The sequence below is a fragment of the Mustela nigripes genome, chromosome 14 (genome assembly GCF_022355385.1).
Source record: "Mustela nigripes isolate SB6536 chromosome 14, MUSNIG.SB6536, whole genome shotgun sequence".
Classification (NCBI taxonomy): domain Eukaryota; kingdom Metazoa; phylum Chordata; class Mammalia; order Carnivora; family Mustelidae; genus Mustela; species Mustela nigripes.
Window position 1 is genome coordinate 52,722,810 of NC_081570.1, and position 22,174 is coordinate 52,744,983.

Consider the following 22,174-nt stretch of genomic DNA (forward strand, 5'->3'; position numbering starts at 1 on the left):
CCAAGCATAATCTAGTGTGGTAGTAGCCTGAAGGCTCTCATTTTGTTTATAATTACCTAGTTAAGTATGTTCAAGGCTCAGACTTGTCCAGAGTAGAGGAATCCTGGAGGTGGTGTAGATGGATTCCATTCTTTGCCTCTAACCTTTCCTCCACCTGTCCCCTGGGGATTTATTTAAGCTGAGCCCTGGTTTAGTTCACCCACTTACCGAAATCTACACGTGGCTCTGTGTTTATTGTAAGTGTTCATGAAATTTTTGTTGAATGAGTGAACAAAAGGCACTGAATTTGTAGGAAGGTAAAAGAAATGTTGAAAGCTAGTAAAGCCACCCAGATGGAGAATTTTGTAATGAATCAGCCAAAGCTCAGAGCAAACAGATGATTGTTCTCTCAAACCAGAGTCCTGGCAAATTGAGCTCGTTGTTTAGGTTTCCTTGATTGGAAATGAATCTGAGTCTGTTTCAGGTCTTAACTGTTCTTGGTCTGACTTTCCAAAAGAGAAATTCATTTTTATCTTAGAAACCCTTTTCCTGGCCTACTTATGCCTTGTTCCATAAAATGGGATGGTGGTCTCTCATTTTGGAAAAATAGTGCAAAAGAGAATGTGTTAGTTGTAATATTTATGTGGCTCTTTCTTAGTGTATCCATGTGTATTTTCTATTTTATCCTCTTTATGACATCATAAAAAGTGCAGGTGTCCTTATCCCATTTTCCATATGAGAAAACTGTGTCAGAGTGATCATTATAAATGGTAAAGTGGCAAAGACAGAATTTTCCTAGTTTTGTGTTTTCTTCATTGTATTGGTTGTGATAGTGAGTCCAGGCTCACCTAAAAGGTTAGAGAACTGGGTTGAGTTCAGGTGAATTTAGATGTAGAGCCTCCATGACTATTTCCAAACTTGGGTTTCTTAGGTATGAGGGAGGTATAGCAGAGGTCGTTGTAGAATGTAAGGATGAAGTTCTCGCTTTTTTTCTCTCCCTTTCTTTCTCTAACAGTTCGCCTTACTTGTTTAATATATTAGAATTTATCATGGTTTTACTTTTTTGAAGTGGTCACTTTATAGAAGAGCTACAATTACAGTACCTCATCCTGCTTTTTTAAAAAAAAAAATTACGCGGATTGAATTTGGATTTGTTTTAAAGGAAATGCAAAAATATTGTGAGGAAGTACTCCTTAAAGTAGGGGAAAGGGAGAGGTAAGAAAATATTAAATGTTCTGGGGCACCTGGGTGGCTCAGTGGGTTAAGCCTTTGCCTTCAGCTCAGGTCATGATCTCAGGGTCCTGGGATTGGGCCCTGCGTTGGGCTCTCTGCTCAGCGGGGAGCCACTTTCCCTCCTCTCTGCCTGCCTCTCTGCCTGCTTGTGATCTCTCTCTCTCTGTCAAATAAATAAATAAAATCTTAAAAAAAAGAAAATGTTAAATGTTCTTACAGCAGAAAAAAAACTTGTGGTAGGTCCTCTAGAGGTATGTCCTCTAAAAATAAAGTTCTTAGTGCAGGAACCATGTAAGAATAATGCTGTAGTGCTTTATAGATCCTGGGATGGAATGGATAAACTAGAGTATGATCTCTTAGAAGGGAGATTCTGAGCATACCTCTGGTAAGGGATCAGCAGTTGATGAGTTCAGCAAACATTTGTTGAGGACTTACCATATACTTGGCATTGTAGAAAGAGAAACTAAAAGCTCATCCCAAGGGCATAGTTAAGTCACAGGAGACATGTGTTCATATATTTGGTGTATCTTGCTAATCTCTTGCAGGTGGATGCCCTAATGGGCGGAAATGCCCTCTTGAGGAAATACTGACTGCATTTATGAGACCAAACAGTGGTCCGACTAGACTATCAATCCCATCTAGTGTGGCGGTACTTCCAGTGCAAATTACGTATTTTTTCTAGAATTCTAATAGATGAGGGATGGTTGCGAGAACTGTTATGTACCTAGACATTGTTGCATTTAGGCAAAGATTATTTACTTGACATGCGAGTTTGTGTTCTTTTAACAAATGCTGCTTACTGTGAATTATCTCATTGAATTTATACCGCAAACCTGAGATACAGATACAGTTCCTCTTCCTGTTTTCGATTTGAGGAAATGGCAACTCAGCTATTAAGTAATTCCTCCAAGTCATTCTTGAATTAGATAATATGACCAAGACTTGATTCAGTGTGGTCTGATATTGCTTTTTATACTTTGTCCGCTGCCGGTTTTCTATAGGTCTCCAATTTTTTAAAAAGGAATGTGTGGTTTATTCTTTCCTGAGAGTATTACACATCAACCAAAGTAAGAAAGGAATATGTCTAAACATTTTAAGTACTATGATAAATACTTAGCTGCTAAACAAGGAAAAGACTGACTTCAAATGCTCAGTTGACACGGGTGAAACACTGAATGGGGTGCCTTCTGGACTGTTCGTGACAAGCCTTTTAACTCTAATAAATCACAAGGATGTAACTTGAGCCTTATGAGGAAGAGCATTATATTACTAATGGATCTTCCTGTAGGAACAGAAACAATATATAAAAGTAAATGAAATCCTTGACTCCTTTTTTCTTTTTCACAATTCATCATTATTCCTTTATGAACATAACCCTGGGACAGTTATTATGTGTGCCATTATGGAATTTCTATTGGGCTTTTGGCTTTTTTTGTCATTGTCCTTTGTAAATGAGTACCCCCAGATGAGAATTTCTAGCTAATGGAGTAAGTAAAAGACTGCAGCTGTTGGGTTAGTACTCAGGGTTAAAGTCTGAGTGCGCTTCCTTTCTGTGGCACGTGAGTAGAACTTGGTGGACTCTTTGGCATCCGTAGTGAGGAACTGTGGTTGGTGGAGCTGTTGTTAGTAGTTTTCCTGGAGAATGTAGCAAACCTTTTTTGGGGGATGGGGGGCACTACCTCTCAGAACTCCTGGGTTCTCTCCCAGGATGAAGCTCTGACAATAATCTGAGATACGGAATATTGTCATTATTACTGATTAATGATCTGGAACTGCTCACCCAGCTTCTTGGGGGAGGGGGAGGGGAAGCAAGATGGCTACCTATCTCACTATTTAATAAGCAGCAGTTTGGAATTTGAACTATTTATCTTGTTTATATTTTAAGGAAAAGATATGCAGCATATGTTCCATATGCTTGTTTATATTTGGAAGTTAAAATACGGTTGTATGCATGCATGAAAGATTTAATTCCTGTCCCAGAGGCTGGCTGATTTGAGGCGTTTGTGTATCGTATGTTAGCCAATGTATGTGCCTTGTGTCGAGATAAATAGAGATAATTCTCACACACACCCCCCTCTCCTGTGTACTCACACATTTTATATAATGTATTTCTTCGAACACATGAAGATGCAGTACCTACTGTTTACAGATAGGAATTCTGTGCACATATTTACAGTACTTACGACCCAATGTTGATGTTTGCATTTGTTGCAATGTTGATGTTTGCATGTGCTCCTGTCTTAGTGATACAAAATGGAAATCTTTACCTCCCACCACTACCACGCCCTAACATTTAATACTTATAAATTCTAGTTATAGGTTTGTTTGTTTTTTTGTTGCTGTTCTGGCAAAACCCAGAATAGTCCTTTTGCCAGGTCCCTGGATGCCCACATGTTGTGTTTTTACTCTTTGCGATGGAGCACATGAAGGGGCACGGGTGCTGTTTCTCTATCAGCAAAGGCAGGGAAAAGGAAGTGTTGCAGGCAGGCATCTCAAAGGCAGGGTGGGGAAAGAAATGTAAGCTCCCTGCACCTACCCCCGCCCCCCCCAACCCCGCGGCCTTCCCGCCCTTCTCCCTCCTCCAGCTTTTCACGCAACCCTGCAGTCCATATGTGTGCAGATGCCTTCTTTCAGGAGAGTCTGGGCTTCCTGCTTAAACTGCATTTAACTAGAAGGGAATGGACCGAGTGTAAGTCTTCATTCTACAAGCCAGGAAGACTTCATCATGAGAAATGAACATTCCACTAAAAATGGAAATAGTTAAGCCCATTATATACATGTTTCCAGTATCTCTCAATTGGATAGGGCTCAGAAATGCTGGGGAGGAGGTAGCAGCCAAGATTTCTCCAAATCCACAATTTGAAGAGTTGGAGATCTCAAGAATTGGAGATCCAGATCTCCAAACTGCTACTCCTACAGAAACATACCTTCTGATCCATCTGACCTGGCAGAATGCATACTTGGACACTAAACTCAGAGTGGATTGGAAAAGCTGGTGAGACTCTGAAGAGCAGAAACCACCTCGTCCCTAATCCATTCCTTGGCACAATAGGAAATACTGTGGTAATGATGTGAAGGAATTAATTGCTGCTAATATCAAGAGCCTCTGAATTAGCCAAACCCTTTGAAAATCTGGACCGATGAAGTTACACATTGATAACAATGGGCTCCTAGCAGGGGCTACAGCGTTGTTTTAATGTTAGAAGACTGGGGAGGTCAGGATCATGCGAAAATAGCTGTTCGTGGGCATTTTCAGTGGTAGTTACTTAAGCGGTCCTCAGTCCTTCTGTGTGCTGCAAAGTGCATAATGGTTCTTCTGCAAACCCATGGAGAAGTGTCACTGTCCCATCTCCTCAGCCTCGTGTCAGGCACCCCCCTACTGTGGAAGGTGTTAGCAGTGAATCCCATGCAAGCAAACAGCCGACGCAGAGCAGCCATGCCCCAGGTCTTCTGTTTGCAATCCTCCCTGTCAACAGATAGGGGATGAGAAGATCTTCCCAAATCCCACTGTGAGTTAGAGAATGATATCAGATGCAGCTTGGCAAGGGAACAGACGGAATAGTTCAGAGAAGGATAGAATAAAATTGTTGTGGTGGAGGCAAATATCCTTATTCCTCTGGTTTGGAACCCACATGGGAAACATTACTTTTTTGTTGTTTCTAGCAAGTCTTAATAGCCTTTCCCCCCAGCATCCAGGATTTGCACCTCATCCCAGTGGTCTGTGTGGGTGTTGTGGTTGTTTCCTAATTGCAACAACAACAGCAATGACGACAACAACCACCTTGTACCTCCGTATCAGTATTTAGAGCTCTATACCTACATTGTAGAGGCCTGTAGATCTCAGAGGCTGCTTTGCCACTACTCCCGTCTCTTGAAACTAAAGCTAAGAAGTACCTTTTCTCTGTCTTTTGAGATAAATATATTATAAGCTGGCTTCCCTGTTGGAAGGTAGGAGCAGGAGAGAGTGCTTTCTTTCCTGAGGTTGTTCTGCCATACTCTAGACTCAGATGGTTATGGATTTTCCAGTCCAGTCTTTAACAGCTTACAAGATGCTTTCTCTTGGGCACCTGGTTGGGTCAGTCAGTTATGCATCTGCTTTCAGCTCAGGTCATGATCTCTAGGTCCTGGGATCAAGTCTCCCATGGGCTCCTTGCTCAGTGGGGAGTCTGCCTCCTACCTGCGCCCCGCCTCCTCAATTAACTAAATAAAAAAATTTTTTTTTTAAATGCTTTCTCTTGCACTGGCTTTTTCCCCCTTCTATTTTATTTATTTATTTTTAAAAAGATTTAATTTATTTAACAGACAGAGATCACAAGTGGGCGGAGGGGCAGGCAGAGAGAGAGGAGGAAGCAGGCTTCCCACCGAGCAGAGAGCCTGATGCAGGGCTCGATTCCAGTACCCTGGGATCATGACCTGAGCTGAAGGCAGAGGCTTTAACCCCCTGAACCATCCAGGTGCCCCTCCATTTTAAAGGAAATCTGTGTTGTGGGAGTTTGTTACTCCAGATCTGAAATAACTGTGCATTGGGCTCTGTCTTATGCTGACTTATTTTCTTATAATGGAGGACTAGGAGAGATCTCCTACTTGCTGTACTGAGCTTTGCTGTCCTTAGAACTGTGTATTAACGAAATCCTAAAATGGCATGTTATAGTCCATTGTAAAGATAAGTTAATATTCAAAAAGGGGAAATGGAAACATTTTTCCCCCATGATGTCTCAAGATTGTCTTCCCAAGAAATGGACTTACTAAGTTCTTGCCAGATCAAGAGTAAGGAAGTGTCTAGTAGAAGATTTTTATTTCCTCGCCAGTATCCTCTTTCCGCTTGATTGCTGAACTGATGGACACTTGCTAACAAGTGGTTGATTGATCTGCTCTCAAAGGGGCTGTGGAAAAACCCTAAAACACTGGTCAGTTGGCCTGTAACTAGAGGTTAGCTCAGGTTTTGACTTTCATTTATACGGAGAGACTTCCTGAGTCCTTGGCCCAGGTTGCAGGGTTGGCTGGAGATGAGCTACTGTTTACATTGGTTGTGAGGACAGTTGTGGGGTCTCAGAGCCCTCCCGGCTGATCCCCAGTTTCTCTAGTGGCCCTGGCTTCCTGTTACTTGGAATGCTTCTAAAGTTACACCTGGTGTTAAGTTATGCACAGATATTTATACTCTAAATATGGGCTTTGCAAACCAAGAGTGAAGGGCCCGAGTTTTCTTTCCTTTTCCGTGATTGTGCCCTTCATAGGTCACCGGAGAGTTCCTAAATTCACAAACCCAAGATATGTCTCCCCTTCTCCTCCCTGATTAATACCCTGTGGAAACTTACCTCTAAAGTTGTGAATTAAATGGTAGATAGAGGTTGGTCTCTATGCAGTGACTCCTTCTTCTCCCCGCAACCCGCATTTCCCAGCCTCTCGATTCTTTCTAATGTCAAGACTACGCTGAATTTGTTCCTCCTGAAGGAACAGGCTATAAACTTTGAAGTCCAAAGGACTTGCTTATTTTGGTTTAAAGGAACCTCCGCTCAGGGGCTCCTGTTACAGAATGAAGTGAGAAGAAGTGGGTTGAAGCCTGCCCTTCCCATTGTTTCTTTTGTTATGATCTGGTTGTTAAGGGGAGAGTGGGGTGAAAAATAGGGCAAGAGCCTATTGAGCCCTTAAGTTGATAACCTTGGCTTTCAGGAGGCTTGGGTGTGTGTTTCCATGACTCTCCTGAAATACCTAACACAGACCGCTGCCCAAAGCAAACTCCGTTATGACCTTAAAAGCAAACCTGCATTTTGCTTAGAGAGAAGCTGCTGGCTCTACAGTTTTCCAGAGCTCAGCCTCCTCTGGTTCTCTGGCATGTCAGCACTTGCCTTCTGTTTTTTCCATTGCACTCTTCCCCGGCTCGGCCCCAGGGGCCCCACCTCTCATAGGAGCAGGGTATGTGACCCTGGAGCCCGGACAGCCTTGCCCATCAATCTTCCTGGTCCACCTGCAGTTTGTCTGTCAGCGGCTGCCCCGCTTCTCCACTGGATGTGCTATTCCTACACATCCGTCAGACAACCCTGAAGCCTCTGGGCTGTTGGAAAGTCAGACTGGCCCTGTTCCATCTGTACGTCTTCATCTGTCTCGTGCTGTATCCTCGCCGGCTGCCATGCCCCGACTCTGCTCTGAATGACAACGTGAAGCCCATACTCTAGTGGTCAGTGAGCAACCCCCTCCCAGCCGTGGCCACGGGCCATGAGGATCCCTTCACGAACTGGTTTTGTGTTTCTGGGCAAGACTTACTCCAGAGCTGATACTACCCAGGAGGCAGGTCAAGATAGGAAACTAGACAGGCCCAGAGTTTGATTGGCTTATACCAGATAGTCCTAGGTTGTCTGCCCCGTCCTAGATCCAGAAGCACATTTTTCCAATATTGCAAATAACGGTGTATAAGGGCAAATGAATACCACGGTGACCACTTTTAAGTCCTTCCTAGATTCTAGGCACCACGTTAAACAAGGATGCATAGTATAATGTTCAAGAACGTGGGTTTGATCTAATTATTAGTGGTTTGACCTTGGGCAAATCTATCAGAACCATCTATTAAAAGTAGCATACAGCAATTATTGAGAGCTCTTGGGGGACTTAAAAGGCCTGACGTATAATTGCACTTTCAAAGTGCCCAGCACATGGCCAGCAATCGATAAATGCTGATTGTTTTGCTGCTGATTTGTCAGGGGAAACAGGATCTTTAAATAGGAGAAATGGACATTATAAACTGGGATAGGAGGGGTCCAGTTGGTGAGATCAAGGTGATTTTGGAAAAGAAAGGTCTGAGGAGGATTCAAAGAGACAGAAATTGGTCTGGGCCTGAAGGAATGAGTGGAGCACAGTTGGATCTGGGAGAGGTGTCGTGTATCGTCTCTCCCCTGACCCCCACCCCTGCCACCCCACCGTGATTTTGGAGTTTGTAGCACAGAGAAGATGGACCTAGGGATTAGAAGAAATGGTCTCCACTTCCTACACTCACCTGGCTTGACCATGGGCACACCCCTGAGCCTAGATTTCTTGACAGTTGGGACAGGACAGGGAAGGCCTGCTCTGCCCTGCAACCAGGGCTGTTGGAAGGCATACATTGCCATGAGTCCTGTGAAGATGCCTTGAAAATGGCAAAAGACAAGAATAAAGTCCTCGTTAGATCCTGAAGTTCAGAAAGAGAAGATCCCAGATGAATTCTGAGTTATCTCAGACTGTAACTACATAACCTACAGGACATGGGGCTTTCAAAGAGGCATGGACGGCTCTGGCAGGGCCTGGCCCCGTGTTCACGCCTCCAGCCCGACCCTCTCCAGTTGCCGACCCTCTCCGGCTGCCATGCCCCGACTCTGCTCTGAATGACAACGTGAAGCCCATACTCTTAGTGGTCAGTGAACAACCCTCTCCCAGCCGTGGCCACGGGCCATGAGGATCCCTTCGCGAACTGGTTTTGTGTTTCTGGGCAAGACTATGTTCAGATTTCTCCATTCCAAGTGCCTGTGTCAATATATAAAGTCCCCCAAATAATAACAACCACAGTAATAGTAACAGCAGCAGTGAAACCACGATCAGCCCCGTTTATTTGGCACTTATAGTGTCACTCTGCTGAATACGTCCTGGACCTTCTCCCCTTTAGCTCTCAAACAACAGCGTGAAACACCTGTTATTATTCCCAGTGTAGCGCTAAGTTGAGGCTTAGAGAAATAATTTGCCTAGTTCCCTTTAGGTACTAAATGACAGAGCTGGATTTAACTCAGATTTATTTGACTCCAAAGCTTAAACGCTTTGTGCCATTTTGTTCTTAATCTAAGGGGGAAAATAAAAAAGAAAACGAAAAAACCTCCCTCCCTCCTCTGCCAACCTTGTGCCAGGTTTCCTACAGAGGATTAAGCATAAGGATGACTTGAATCAAATGGTCAGTGTTCAGGTAGCCCCTCTTGCTTTACTTAGGAGAGCTTGAGTCGTGGAAAACTTAGACGCCCACCCTCCTTTCCCATCACCATCATACGCATTTCCTGGTGTGGATACTGTGCTAGAACAGGAAGAGTAATTCCTTGTACTTTGGGGCGTTAAATTTTCGCTATTTGAACATCACAATAAGCCCTTGAAGAGGGTTGGTCTTCCCATTTTACTTACGAGGAGACGGAGACTAAGGGAAGTCAACTTGCCCAGTTTTCCTAGCTGATCATTGAGAGAGCTGTTTAGAATATTACAACTGTTAATAATTAATTCCTAATCATTCATAGATAGTGAAGGTACAGCATTTTACATATCCCGTTTATGGTGTGCAACATGAAGCAATGAGAATGTGTTCTGCTTGAACTTTGGAATGCCTTTGTGTGAGGTTCAGTGATGTTAAATGTTTGTGCTTGCCTATTCTTAAAATTATTTGTGTCACATTTAAATAACTCAGTCCTGAAGCTGCTGGCGGAGAATCATTCTTGAGTAATAAGGCTGGGGTGGGAGGAAGAGGGATCAGCTATTAAATTCTTATCACGGCACAAAGGTTTTTGAATGTCAAATGTTAAACTCTTCTACATTCAATAGGAATTTTGCTATGAATCTTCAGTCCCCTAGGGTACCTTTCCTGTCTGTGCCTGTCAGCTTCATTGTTGTGCATTTTAAATAAAGCTTTCTCTAACATTCAAAACTCCTTCCGGAGTTTTAGGAAAGAGACATAAATAAAGTGTGTCCTGTGCCTTTGCATTTTTTTTTCTTTTACCTTCTTCTGTGTGCCTACCCCAGCCCTACCCCACCCCCCATCTTTAGAAGTATAAAGCTAAGGTAAAAAGAGCTTTAAAAGGGGGGGCTCTGGGGAAGTATGCAAATGACAGAAATGTCTCTGGGAAAATTAAGGGAAGTGAAATTCAGCAAGAAAGAAATTCATTGATGTTGTGATGAAACGTTGTCACTGGAGATGATGACAAATTAGAATCCGTTCCCATGGGGACCGGCATGCTACCTACTGATCATTTGACCCATGGCTGGATGTTGGCTCGCCGAAGAATTGACCCAAAAGATGACAAGATGGTTTTAGTCCCGTCGTCTCATCAGCATTCAGGAACCCCTTCGGGGATGAAGGGGAGAGGATAAAGAGGGAGAAAAGATGAAAGCTGAGCTGTGGAAAGAAAAATGTTTTTAATTACACTGAGGAGGATTGTGGGTCCACCTGTAGCTTTTGTTAAGAATGTCCTTTGTTTTCTCCTGTCTGCAGGGATCATGGCAGGATACAGACCCAGAATCCGGCGGGCCTCTTGGAAGGTTCTGTGTTGGTAGCCGGTCCTCTTCAGTTGAACGGATACATTCAGGACTTAATCTCTCTGTGGGCTATCTTTACTCTAATAGATTCTGTTATGCCCGCCGAGCACCCTGGATTTGGTTGGCATGCTGAAAGAGCTTGCTTTTAGAGAGAAAAATATACCCTGCCGTGGAGCAGGAGTTGACATTTCCATAGTGAGTCACTCTCCTATTCCTTGTCAGAAGGGCACAGGGAGGTCATCTCGGGCAGTGGGGTCAAGGGAGGCCAGAGCCCCACGTGGGAGTCAAGAGACCCTTAAGCCCCATATGCCTCAGTTTCTTCACTTGTCAAATGGGAATTAAAATTGCATCTTACTACCCTATGAGGGCAGATGAATTAATTGAATGAAAATTTCGAGGAAAATACTGAATTATGTAAGTCACTTCTGAAAGGAAAGGAACAGTACATCTATGATGTTTTCTTCCCAGGTTATGAACAAAGTTAAACACTCTGGAGTAATTGGAACAATTTAGGTTAGTTTGATGTAACTTATACCACAGTAGTCCAGGAATAGCAGGTATTATTTTGGGAGAATACATTATTTCACCTTTGGCCCACCCCCCCTTTTTTTTAATCAGTGGTAGAATTCAGTTCTAAACCTCCTCAAAAGTTTGATTTTCATAGGAATTATGTACAATTCTAAATGTGTTTTCAGAACTCTCATTTCTATTATAAAGTAATGAGACGGTGTGTGGCTTATGGTTCTCTGCCAAGAATTTCACAGCATTTGTTAAAATGGGTTTGAAAGGAAATTGGAGGAGGGCATTATTGGTGTGTGTGTATTACGGAGAGAAACTGTGTTGCACAGAGGTTGAAGCCAAGGCTCTGGAGTTGGAATAGTACTGGGTTTGGGGGCCAGCTCTACTACTTACTAGCTTTGTAACTTTGAGCAAATTATTGGACCTTTAGTGTCTGCTTCTGGGGGAAAAAATGGACCTGTGTACCTTACAGAGTTCTTTGAAAGCTTAATTTGGTGTGTGCTTATGAAGTGCTTAGAAGGGTGTCCTACACAGAGTTAGCACTTAACAAACGTTGGCTATTTTTTTTTAAGATTTTTAAAAATTTATTATTTGTTAAGAGTAAGCACAAGCAAGGGGAGCAGCAGGCAGAGGGAGAAGCAGGCTCCCCACTGAGCAGGGAGCCTGATGTGGGTGGGACTCGATCCCAGGACCTGGAGATCATGACCTGAGCCGAAGGCAGACATTAACCAACTGAGCCACCCGGATTGGCTAGTCTCTTTTTTTAATAAGGCAAGAAGATGAAGATGGGGTATCACTACATGAAAGACAGGAGTTTCTGACTGAGAGGTGTGAATCCAAGGTGGAAGGAGCTGGCATTCAAGGTCTTCTGTTAATGGTCATATGTGTCTGGGTTCTACATGTAAGGTCCCTGCCTCCACTGATGAAAAACGCAGCTCAAGGCCCGTCCTCACCAGGCGGCTGAAGGCAGACATTGCCAATTTGCTCTTGCCCCCACTACTTGTGGCAGTGCCTCTCCCCTTCGCCTCCCCTCCCCTCCCCCCAGCAGACTCCCCCTTCCCCCCTCCAGGGAAGCCTTGGTTCCCCGCCCAGCCCAGGAATGGGGGACTTTGTGCTCTGGCTCTGTGCCTTGGCTGATTATATTAATGGGAGTTTCCTCAGATTGTGTGATTCATCATTTTTTTCACCATGTGTGTAGTGTGTGGTAAGTACCTCTGTACAGTAGCTGTTAGAATTTTGCGAAGAACCCTGCAGTTTCTTTGGACAGGTTTCTGGTCCATAGGCTCCAGTCTTGGCAGTTCTGATGATGTCGATGGTAGTACCTGGACCAGAGCAGCTTGGATAGCCTAGCAGCTTGGATTGTCTAGGGACGGAATTCAACCTATCAGCCTATCGAGTCACTTACTGCTGCTCAAGAGAGCACCCCAAACTCGGTGGCATAACCAGCAGTTTCTTCATGCTTGCAGATACTGTGGGTCAGGAGCTCAGGTCCGGCACAGCAAGGATGGCTTATCTCCGTTCTGTGCTGTCTGGGGCTTCACCACTGGGACTTACTGGAGTCTTCTTGACTCCTATTCAGAGCCTGGGCTTGAGCAGCTGGAGTTGTCAGCCAGGCACTTAACTGTGGCTTTTCCATGAGTCTTGGACTTTGTTCATGTGGTGGCTGAGAGCATTCCGCGAAGAGAGAGACCTGCGGAAATGGCATGGCCCTTTATGACTTGGCCTCAGAACTTACATAGTGTCAGTTTCTCTGTACTTGACTGGCAGAAGCCACCATAACCCTACCCAGATTCAAGGAGTGGGTGTGGAGAAAGAATATACAGCCCACTTGTCAGGGGCAGTGGGTGTGTGCGTGGTGGGGGGCGGACGCAGCAAATTTTTATAAAACTACTGGGACTGTGGCTCTATTTTGGGACACGTTGGGGCTTCTAACTTACAGTGAAGCAAGCCATATCGCCTCTGTTGCAACTACTTAACTCGCACACTGGCATGAAAGCAGCCATAAACAGATAAACAAATGACTGTTTCATTAAAACTTTATGAGCACTGAAAGGTGAATTTCCCATAGTTATCACAAAGTGCGTTTTTAAAAAAGACAGTTAAAAATATAAGAATCGGGCGCCTGGGTGGTTCAGTCAGTTAGGCATCTGCTTTCTGCTCTGGTCATGATCCCAGGGTGCTGGGATTGAGTCCCATATCGAGCTCCCTGCTCAGCGGGGAGTCTGCTTCTCCTTTTCACTCTCCTTCTGTGCATTCTCTTTCTCTCTCACTACTCTCTCTTGCTCAAATAAATAAATAAATAAAATCTTGAAAGAAAAACTGAAGGGCACAGAATTCCTCCTCTGAAAATGCTAAAACAAATTTGGACAACACTTTATCATATGAAATGTCACTCTGATACACTTGTTACATCTAGAAATTTTTCTAAACTAATTCATAGTTTGTGCACTGTTTAGCAAGGCTGAGGATCTCCGTTATTTAAGTGAAATTCTGAAAACTTCCAAACATCAATGGAACAAAATCAGATTTTGGAATTGGCTTGAAAAAAATGGAGATACCCTGCTTTGGCTCCCTGTTCTCAGCCTGTAAGCTATTGGACCGTGTGCATTGCATGACCCAAAGGAGATGATTAGTTCTCTGCTAGTGTGCTGATAATGAATAGCTCTACAAAACCAATTAGCTATAATTCTATCAGTCATTTCATTTGGGTAACATTTTGTTTAAGGGGAAGAAAAACAACACTGTTTTCCTTGGAGATCTGTAATTAAGCCGTGATATTTGATGACAACAATGGAGGAAAAAGCAGTATGCTTACCCATTTGCTTTTGGTATTCCCACATGAAAGTAAATTATGATGAATGTTCTGTTCGCAGCAGTTACAAAAGACATTTGTCCACCTTAAAGGTGGAAGAGACCAAACAGGAGTGTATTTTTAATGGTATATTTTATTTTATGTGGATGTCTATGTTGTGCAACTCCAGGGATTTGCCATTTGCAAATCCCTGAGGACTGTGAAAGGTGCCCCCTGGAGTTGTGTGGCAGAACATGCTGTACGTTCTTCCTTTCTTCATGTATTTTTCTCTTGAAAAATCTGTGTGACTCCAGAACCATGAATAGTGGGTTGTTTTCTTATAATCACTGTCATTGCTGTATAGGTGTTACTGTTGTCATGTTGACAGTAGTATTGGTAGGCTTTGTTTTCCTTTATCTAGCGAGGCATGTTATGGATCAGTATTGTTCTTCATGAGTTCATACCCATGAGAAGTTCCTCATGTATCTTTAGCCATTTGAAGACCACAGGTAGTGTTTTATTGTCCTCTGACTCTCCCTCTGGGGTTTCTGGACACTTTGCAGGTTTTAATATCAATTTTCACGGAAGAATGAGACCTGGGTGTTTTATCTCAATTTACCCACTTGAGTGTATATTGTTGGTTTTACCTGAAGTAAAACATGCCTGTAATGCATGCAGCCTATCATACAAATTAACGAGCTTATTAGGAAAAACATGGTGGGTTATTGTGGTGGGCCTTTGACTTATTTTGCTTACTCTTTATCTCACAGCTAGCCAAAAAAATTCGAGAGAAGTTCAACCGTTACTTGGATGTGGTCAACCGGAACAAGCAGGTTGTAGAAGCTTCCTATACGGCTCACCTGACCTCTCCTCTAACTGCAATCCAAGACTGCTGTACTATCCCACCTTCCATGATGGAGTAAGACTTTACAAATATTTTTGTGTTGTTGAAACCAGTAATTGAATTGCGTTCCATTCATACTCAAATGCCTGTGCTTGTCTGTTGGAAAGTGTATAGTATTTCTATCTTAAATAAAACCTTTGTCTTTACATAGACAATTTTTGAAGAAGTGAGATTCCACATTCTATGTCCAAGAAATTCCTAGACTCTTCCCTGCTCACCTTTTTGTCATGTTGGAATTCAGGTTCGGAAGTATCAAATATTAGCTGAGTGTAAAGTTGAATTAAGCTAAGAAAATTGCAGACATTTGGTCAGGTGTCAGCTAGTGGGTCTTGAATAAAATAGACTCACTAATTCTGGCACTTTGCCTAATTTAAGGGAGTGCTTTTTGTCTTTGAAAAGAGTAGCAAAAATTCCCACTTCATACTTTGGTAGTTTTAAAGATAACATCTACGCTAATGGGAGATATGGCTTCAGATAATATTGCAACAGAATTAGTATATGTAGAGTTAAGGATATTTTTATTTATTAGCCTGGTGATAGTTCTGTCTGGAGGGGTGTAGGGTCATATGATGCTGGAAATTGTAGTGGAAAGAACACTTACCTAGAGGTACAAAGAACTTAATTTTTATTTAATCTCTAACTAGCTGTGTGGCCTTAATTAATTAATTATGTGCAGTTTTCTGTCGGTGGATAATAATCTTTATTAGACCAATTTTCTAGGGCTATTGCGAGTGACTAAAAGCTGCTAACATACTTTAAAAACTGAGTGTAAATGTTATAATTAGTATGTATTACTCCCCTTTTTGCACATCAGGTGCTCTTAAAGTCATGCAAGGATAGATACAACATAGTTTTGGTGGGTAAATGTTTTGCTTCTAGAAGCATTTTTTTCCTACTTTAGTTTCTTGGTGGGCTATGTAGATAGCAGGGCATCCTTAAGTCATTTTTATTCTCTATGTGACTTTAAGATGAGCCTTTTTCTCTGGCTTACTCTGTATGCAGCCTAAAGAAGCTCCTACTAGTTGTTTACTAAATTAAGTGGAAAAATGTATACAATGTAGCATGAGCCTGTCTGGATAGCAGTCCTCCCTAACACTCAGATGGTCTTGGATATTTTATGTCTCAGCCACTCTGTCTTCATCTCTAGAATAGGAATGATGATAAATACTTCACAGTGTCCTGGGCATCCAGTGAGACCAAAAATGAAAAATACTTTGTAATTTTCTAAACAAATCTGAACCCCAGTATATATGTGTGTGTGTGTGTGTGTGTATTAAATACACACTTCCATATCATAGTGAACATCTCATTTTTTATTAGGTTTAATCAGAGAAGATGTCCTTTTTTTGGGCATTAGTAAATTAAATATTTTTTACAACTTATCTCTTCTCTAAAAAGAGAATGAGGGCCCGATTGGGTTTTGAACCAAAGAAAACATCATTTTCAAAACAAAGAGAAGAGCTAGTATATATAATAAGAGAGAAATCCTTAAAGCTAGAATTACGCTTAAAACAGTGATTTTTGGCTAGGGATGATTTCTGCCCCTCGCCTTATCCCCCTATGCTCTTGGACATTTGGCAATGTCTGGAAACATTTTCAGGCGTTACAGTTCGAAGGTGGGGAATAGTTGTTACTACTAGTGAGGAGAGGGCAGGGATGCTGTTCCACATCCCAGAATGCACAAGATAATCCCCCCTCCCTGCAAAGAAAGAATTACCCAGGGGCACCTGGGCTCAGTGGTTAAGCGTTTGCCTTTGGCTTGGGTCATGATCCCAGGGTCCTGGGATCGAGCCCCGCATCGGACTCCCTGCTCTGCAGGAAACCTGCTTCTCCCTCTCCCACTCCCTGAGCTTGTGTTCCCTCTCTCATGGTCTCTCTCTGTCAAATAAACAAAATCTTAAAAAAGAAAAAAGAAAAAGGAAAGAAAGAAGAAATGACCTGGTTCACAATGTCAGTAGCTGTAGAAGGTGAAAAACCCTGCCTCAAAAGATGGGAGGTTTTCTTAAATTCATAAGTGGAACTGTTGCTCTAGTTGAAACAACAATCGGGAATTGACGGGTCTCTACTTGGAAATCTGTCCTGTAAGTCTTCATCCCATTACTAGACCCACCTTGTGAGCTTCTGTTAATGTTTCAAGAAATAGCTCAACAATTTGCCTCTCTCCATAGCTTCCTAATATCCCCCCCACCCTCACCCCCCTGCCTTGCCTCCTTGTTTCCCTTTGCCCCTGGAGGGATTCACTTGCTCCCTCATCTCTGTTCCCATAGTTCGGTTTTAGACACCTCTATTACAGTGTGGAACTTAAAGTATCCTGGGTTGTTGGTGGTGACTCTGCCTCCCCTGCTGTTCTGGGCAGGGATTACACCTCATCCATTTCTACCCCAGCACCCAGCGTTTGTAGTTACTCCTTGTCAAAATCTGAATTGAGTCAGGGGATGTCTGCTCTCAACAAATTAAAATTTTGGGGGTAGAGGGCAAATACTGAACATAATTAATAGTGCAGAATGTGACACAGAGACGTACTGGCGTTCCTCAAAGCAGAGAAATGTCCCAGGTGGTGGATGGATCACAAGAGTCTGTGAACTTTGGAAGTTATGCATGTTCCTGGATCCGCTCATTTGGGGGAATATCTCGAGAAAATGGTAGTACATGTTTATAAAGAGGAGCTTGTAAGGACAGTCATGGGAGTGCTGTTTAGAATAGAAAATATTGTCAGTATCTTAAATTCTGATAATAGGAGATTAGTCAAGGAGATTGTTGTCCCATCCACAGACATGAGAGAGGGTAAGATGCAGCCAGGAGAAGGTAAAAGAGTGTTTGCTGACTGGGGAAAATGGCCAGGCATACCTATATACACGTACACCTTAGAAGTTTGAGAGGACTTACATCAAAATGCTTTGGGGGTAAAGACCATGATTCCATTTTGAATATGCTGAGATAAGGGTTGAGGTCTGAGATCCAGGCCATGCAGATGTCTGGCAAAATTCAGTGATCTACCTTTTGGTGAATCCAGTAGAACAAAAAGTGTAGTGTCTGGCCTTCAGGAATTTCTCATTCAGTTCAGTTGACCATCCGCAGGGCTTCTGTTCTCCCAGGAGGATCCATGCCGAATAAGCAGGTTCACAGGAGGCCTTTCCCTCCTTCCGTGGTCAGTAGCGGACATTGCGTGGGGACTCTGGAGAGATGCCGTGGCATCTTATCTCCTCACTAGGACTCACTGACAGAACCAGCCTCCATTTGGGGCAAAGGTCCTAAAACCAGGGCAGTTGAGACAATGAAGCTGGGTAATGAGAAGATCTATAAATGAGTAAAGAACAGATTCTCTCTGGTGGCATATTAAAGAGATAACTGATAAAAAGGGTTCACAGCAGGGATGACTGCCCTCATCTTAGAGTCTTCCTAGTTCTGAATTACTACCCAGCGACACATGTTAAGGAGTTTTTGGAGTAACTCTGAGCTGATGCTTTTCTAGCAGTTGGCTGAACACACCTTCTAAAATTAGGAGACTCTCTCTCACTTTTTTTTTGTTTTTTTTTTTAAGATTTTGTTTGAGAGCGCACAAGCAGGGGGAGCAGCAGGGAGAGGGAGAGGGAGAAGCAGACTCCCCACTGAGCAAGGAGCCCAGTGCAAGACTGGATCCCAGGACCCTGGGATCATCACCCGAGCTGAAGCCAGACGCTTAACCGACTGAGCCCCCCAAGCACCCCCCCCCTCACCTTCTTCATGAAGATTCATCAGTGGAAGGAGATAATAGTAGGTTTTTGGGGTGTGCCCGGATGCGAATCCTTCGCTCCCTTTATTGCGTCCCTCATGGAACATATGCTTTTCTCAACACTTGCTGTTTTGGTGTCTCACTGAACACATTTTCAGTATATATATTCCATTCCCTCCAGAAATGTCTACCATTTTGAATCTCAGGGAGTTCACATTGGAGTTGTACAAAAAAGAAGAACTCCCAGTCTTGGGAACCAATTTGAGGACATAAGTAAAAACTTTTTTTTTTTTTTAACAGTAGGCAGATTTGGTTTTGAATCTAGCCTCTTTCATTCATAAGTTGACCCTGGGGAGTCACCTAATTCTGAGCCTCGATCTCCTCAGTGAGCTGAGAATAAGGGTAATACATGCCTCACAGGGTCACTGTAGGGAGATGTTTTTGGTTGTAACTTCTTTATTTGATAAGTATGGATATTATCCTTTAGGTCCAGAGATATACTTTTCTCTCTTACTGTGATAACAAAGTTTAAGATAAATATGCTTAAAAAGTAAACTCCTTTAAATGAAAATATTAAGTAAATGTGACCAAAATCTTGAAAGTGATAGATAAGGTAATGATGAAAGTTCTTAAAAAATGGACTCAAGAACATTGCTAAAGTCTTTCCAGACTGTGAAATTTTACGGTCCCATAAAGCAGACTGTTGGCACCCATGGCATGTACCTGGCCCCAGGCAAATGTATTAATACTGCCGTTGTAAGAAATAAAAGCAATTAACTTGAGATAAGGGACCTCCAGCCTTTGATCTGGATCTTGTCCATTCTTAAACATCTGGGCTCTGCAAACATGTGTTGACACCTAGCACTGGCCCCATGTCCTTTAATCTGTTGGTTACTAACATTTTAAGTGGCTGCCTGTGGCCTGTTGACCTGGCTTCTTCTCCAAAGGCATCAAGGATAAGTTAGTACTAGGACAATATTTTTATAGCTAATTTTAACCAATAGCTAATACTGAGTTTCAAGCCTAGAATTTCATTGTTATTGATTTATAATGCATTTATTTGTCTCACAGAGGCATGATAATGCGTATTTTAATAAAATGCCCAGTTCTGAAGATAGAAGGGCTTTAAAATGTCCTCTCAGAGATTCTGAAGATTTATAGTCTGATGACAACAGAGAGAACCCGCAGAATGGCAGAGAATTGATTTTCCAGATGATTTTGATAGTTTCCTTCTCAGACCACTCAACTCTTTCCTACTCAGGAGTCCTGCTAGTTAATAACTTTGTGCAAGCCTATGCATGGAGATTAGTTGCTTTGTCAATGTTTGCTAAAGGAATGATCTGAAGAATTAACCTCTTCTACAAGGGAAAAAAATTAGATTATGGCTTAATCTAAGACAGACTCATTTTCAGAGGTGTTTTCAGTGGTAAATTTACTTATTTAATGAACAGCTCCCCTTGTGTTGGGTCGCTGATGAGGGTGCACAAGAGACTGGGCTCTCCCAAGACGAGTGCACAGACACACAAACACAGAATTGTGCTCAGGGACTATATCTGATCTATAGATGCATTTATCTTGGCTCCAAAGGATGTTTTAAAGGTTTTTAAATTTATAAGTTTTTAAATCTGTTGCCAACATTTAAATTTGGGGAGATTTTATGTATTTGTCGTCTCTAAAATCTGAAGATCTGGCAATAGTGGGTCCACATTCCCACTGAGCAGCAGTCAGCTTGTCTGACTCCCCTTTGAGGACCTGGCCCACAGTCTCCCCTTCCCACAGTTGCCACCAGTCCCTGTGGATTACACCCAACCCATTCTCCTGACTTTGATCACCTGCTTGGCCCACACTAATGTGTGAGTTTGAAACTCCTGGTCTAAAAGGACTGTATAATACTAATAAATCTGACTTAAGAGAATGTGGAGTTTAAAGAATATAGCTCCTCTATGCCTAGCATTATGCATAACATTCAGAATATCTGTCTCTTGAAATCTAGCTTGCCACAGAGATGGGGTTCTGTTGAGAACCTCTCAACCTAATTGTTTATTCAGCAGGACCCACAAACCCTTGGCTTCTATGCAGATCAGTGGTTTTATCTTCCACATCTCTTAATCCATTTTTTTCCTCCTTTCCCCAGTTTCTTTTGTAGGTATTCCTGCCTGGTGGCACTCTTATTTTTTTATTCTTGTGTCTTTTTTTCTTTTTTTTTCTTTTAGAAGAAGGAAACAATGTGAGGGTAAACTAAGAAGGAAATACTGGGAAGATGAACTTAGGTTTTTATTTTTGTGCGTCTCTGAGTGAGGTTCAGTGCAGTTGTCCTCACTCAGTTAATGCTTGTGAATTGGTTCGTTGTGGTGGGAATGGAAGGCATGTAGGCCAGGTAGGAGGTGAGGTGAGCAACGTGGTACTGTGGTGGAGCTAAAGGCAGTAAGCAGTGGTTTTCAAGCCGCGTGGAAGCCAGCCACCTGCCGCGGGACTCGAGTTCTGTAGAGAATTCCCACATCCCCACCAGGGCGGCTGGACTTGAGTTCTAGAGAGAATTCTCATATACCCACCAAGGCAGATTTTAAAAGCTTCACTAAATCCAAACAGAAACTCTGGGAAACATTTAAGTTAGATTCCTGCCATTTTTCAAGGAGCTCTTTGAGATGGCGCATCCACTAAGATGGATGTAGGCAATGGGGAAGGCAGGGGACACTCATCTCTTTTTCTGAGAATCCACATTTCATGCATCCCTGGCTACTGCCCACTAGAACAATGTGATTTTAGGCCTTACCACAAAACTTACTGGGGGTATTATGCTACGGACAAAGCAGCCAGCATGGGTACTGATGCAAGAACACAGGCTCCTCCGGAGGGCATTTTTCATGAGTAGCTACTGTTAGTAACCCTGTATTGGGGTTCTCCAGAGAACAGATCCAATAGGAGGGGATCTATGTGACAGAGAGGGAGAGGGGGATAGATCTATTTTAAGGAATTGGCTCATATGATTATGCAAAAGCAAATCCAAAATCTGTAGGGTAGCCCAGCGGTCTGGAGGCACAGGAAGAATGGTAGCTCCAGTCTGCTGACAGAATTCCTTCCTGCTTGGTGAGGTCACTCTTTATTAGGGCCAACAGTTAATTGGACCCACAAGTCCACTGACTTAAATGTTGATTTCATCCCAGAAATCCCTTCACAGAACCATCTAGAATGGTTGACCATTGACCAAATACCTGGGTACCCTGGGTTAGTCAAATTTACACCTAAAATTCACCATCACACACTCTTAGAGAATAGAAAATTGGGTGCAAAACCTACCACTGAAGTTAAATTTTTATTAACACTCACATTTAGGTTGGAGGATGCCAAATTATCACTCTTTAAACTTCATGCTGTGTTGTTCTAGACTGTTTCTCTTAAAAAGTTAATGGTCATGTGAATAGCTGCCTAGAAAGCAGTGGAGGCAGCTGAGTAAGTCTTTTTCCATGTAGGAGCGCCTGGCAGCCCAGTTGGTTGAGCATCTGCCTTTGGCTCGGGTCATGATCCCAGGATCCTAGGATCAAGCCCCATGTTAGGCTCCCTGCTCATGTGGAGCCTGCCTCTCCCTGTCCCTCTGCTGCTCCCCCCTTGTTCCCTCTCCCTCTCTCATATAAATGGGTAGATTTTTTAAAAGTCTTTTTTTAAAAAAAAGTCTTTTTCCATGTAAATTGGTTGTCTATCCTGTGTAAATTTCTATGTTCACATATTAAGTTCAAGTATTGATGACATCATAGCAGCCAGAAATAAGTTAGTTTTTTTTTTTTTT

At 42.8% G+C, this 22,174-nt stretch overlaps 1 protein-coding gene across 1 annotated transcript in view; it reads left to right on the forward strand.

The window, feature by feature from the left end:
* The window catches only part of CACHD1 (cache domain containing 1), a 205,356-nt gene that overhangs the window by 91,703 nt on the left and 91,479 nt on the right, over positions 1-22,174 (forward strand). The window contains exon 3 of the mRNA XM_059374985.1: positions 14,545-14,693. Within this exon, the coding sequence (XP_059230968.1) occupies positions 14,545-14,693 (149 nt within the window). The remainder of the gene's footprint in view (positions 1-14,544; positions 14,694-22,174) is intronic.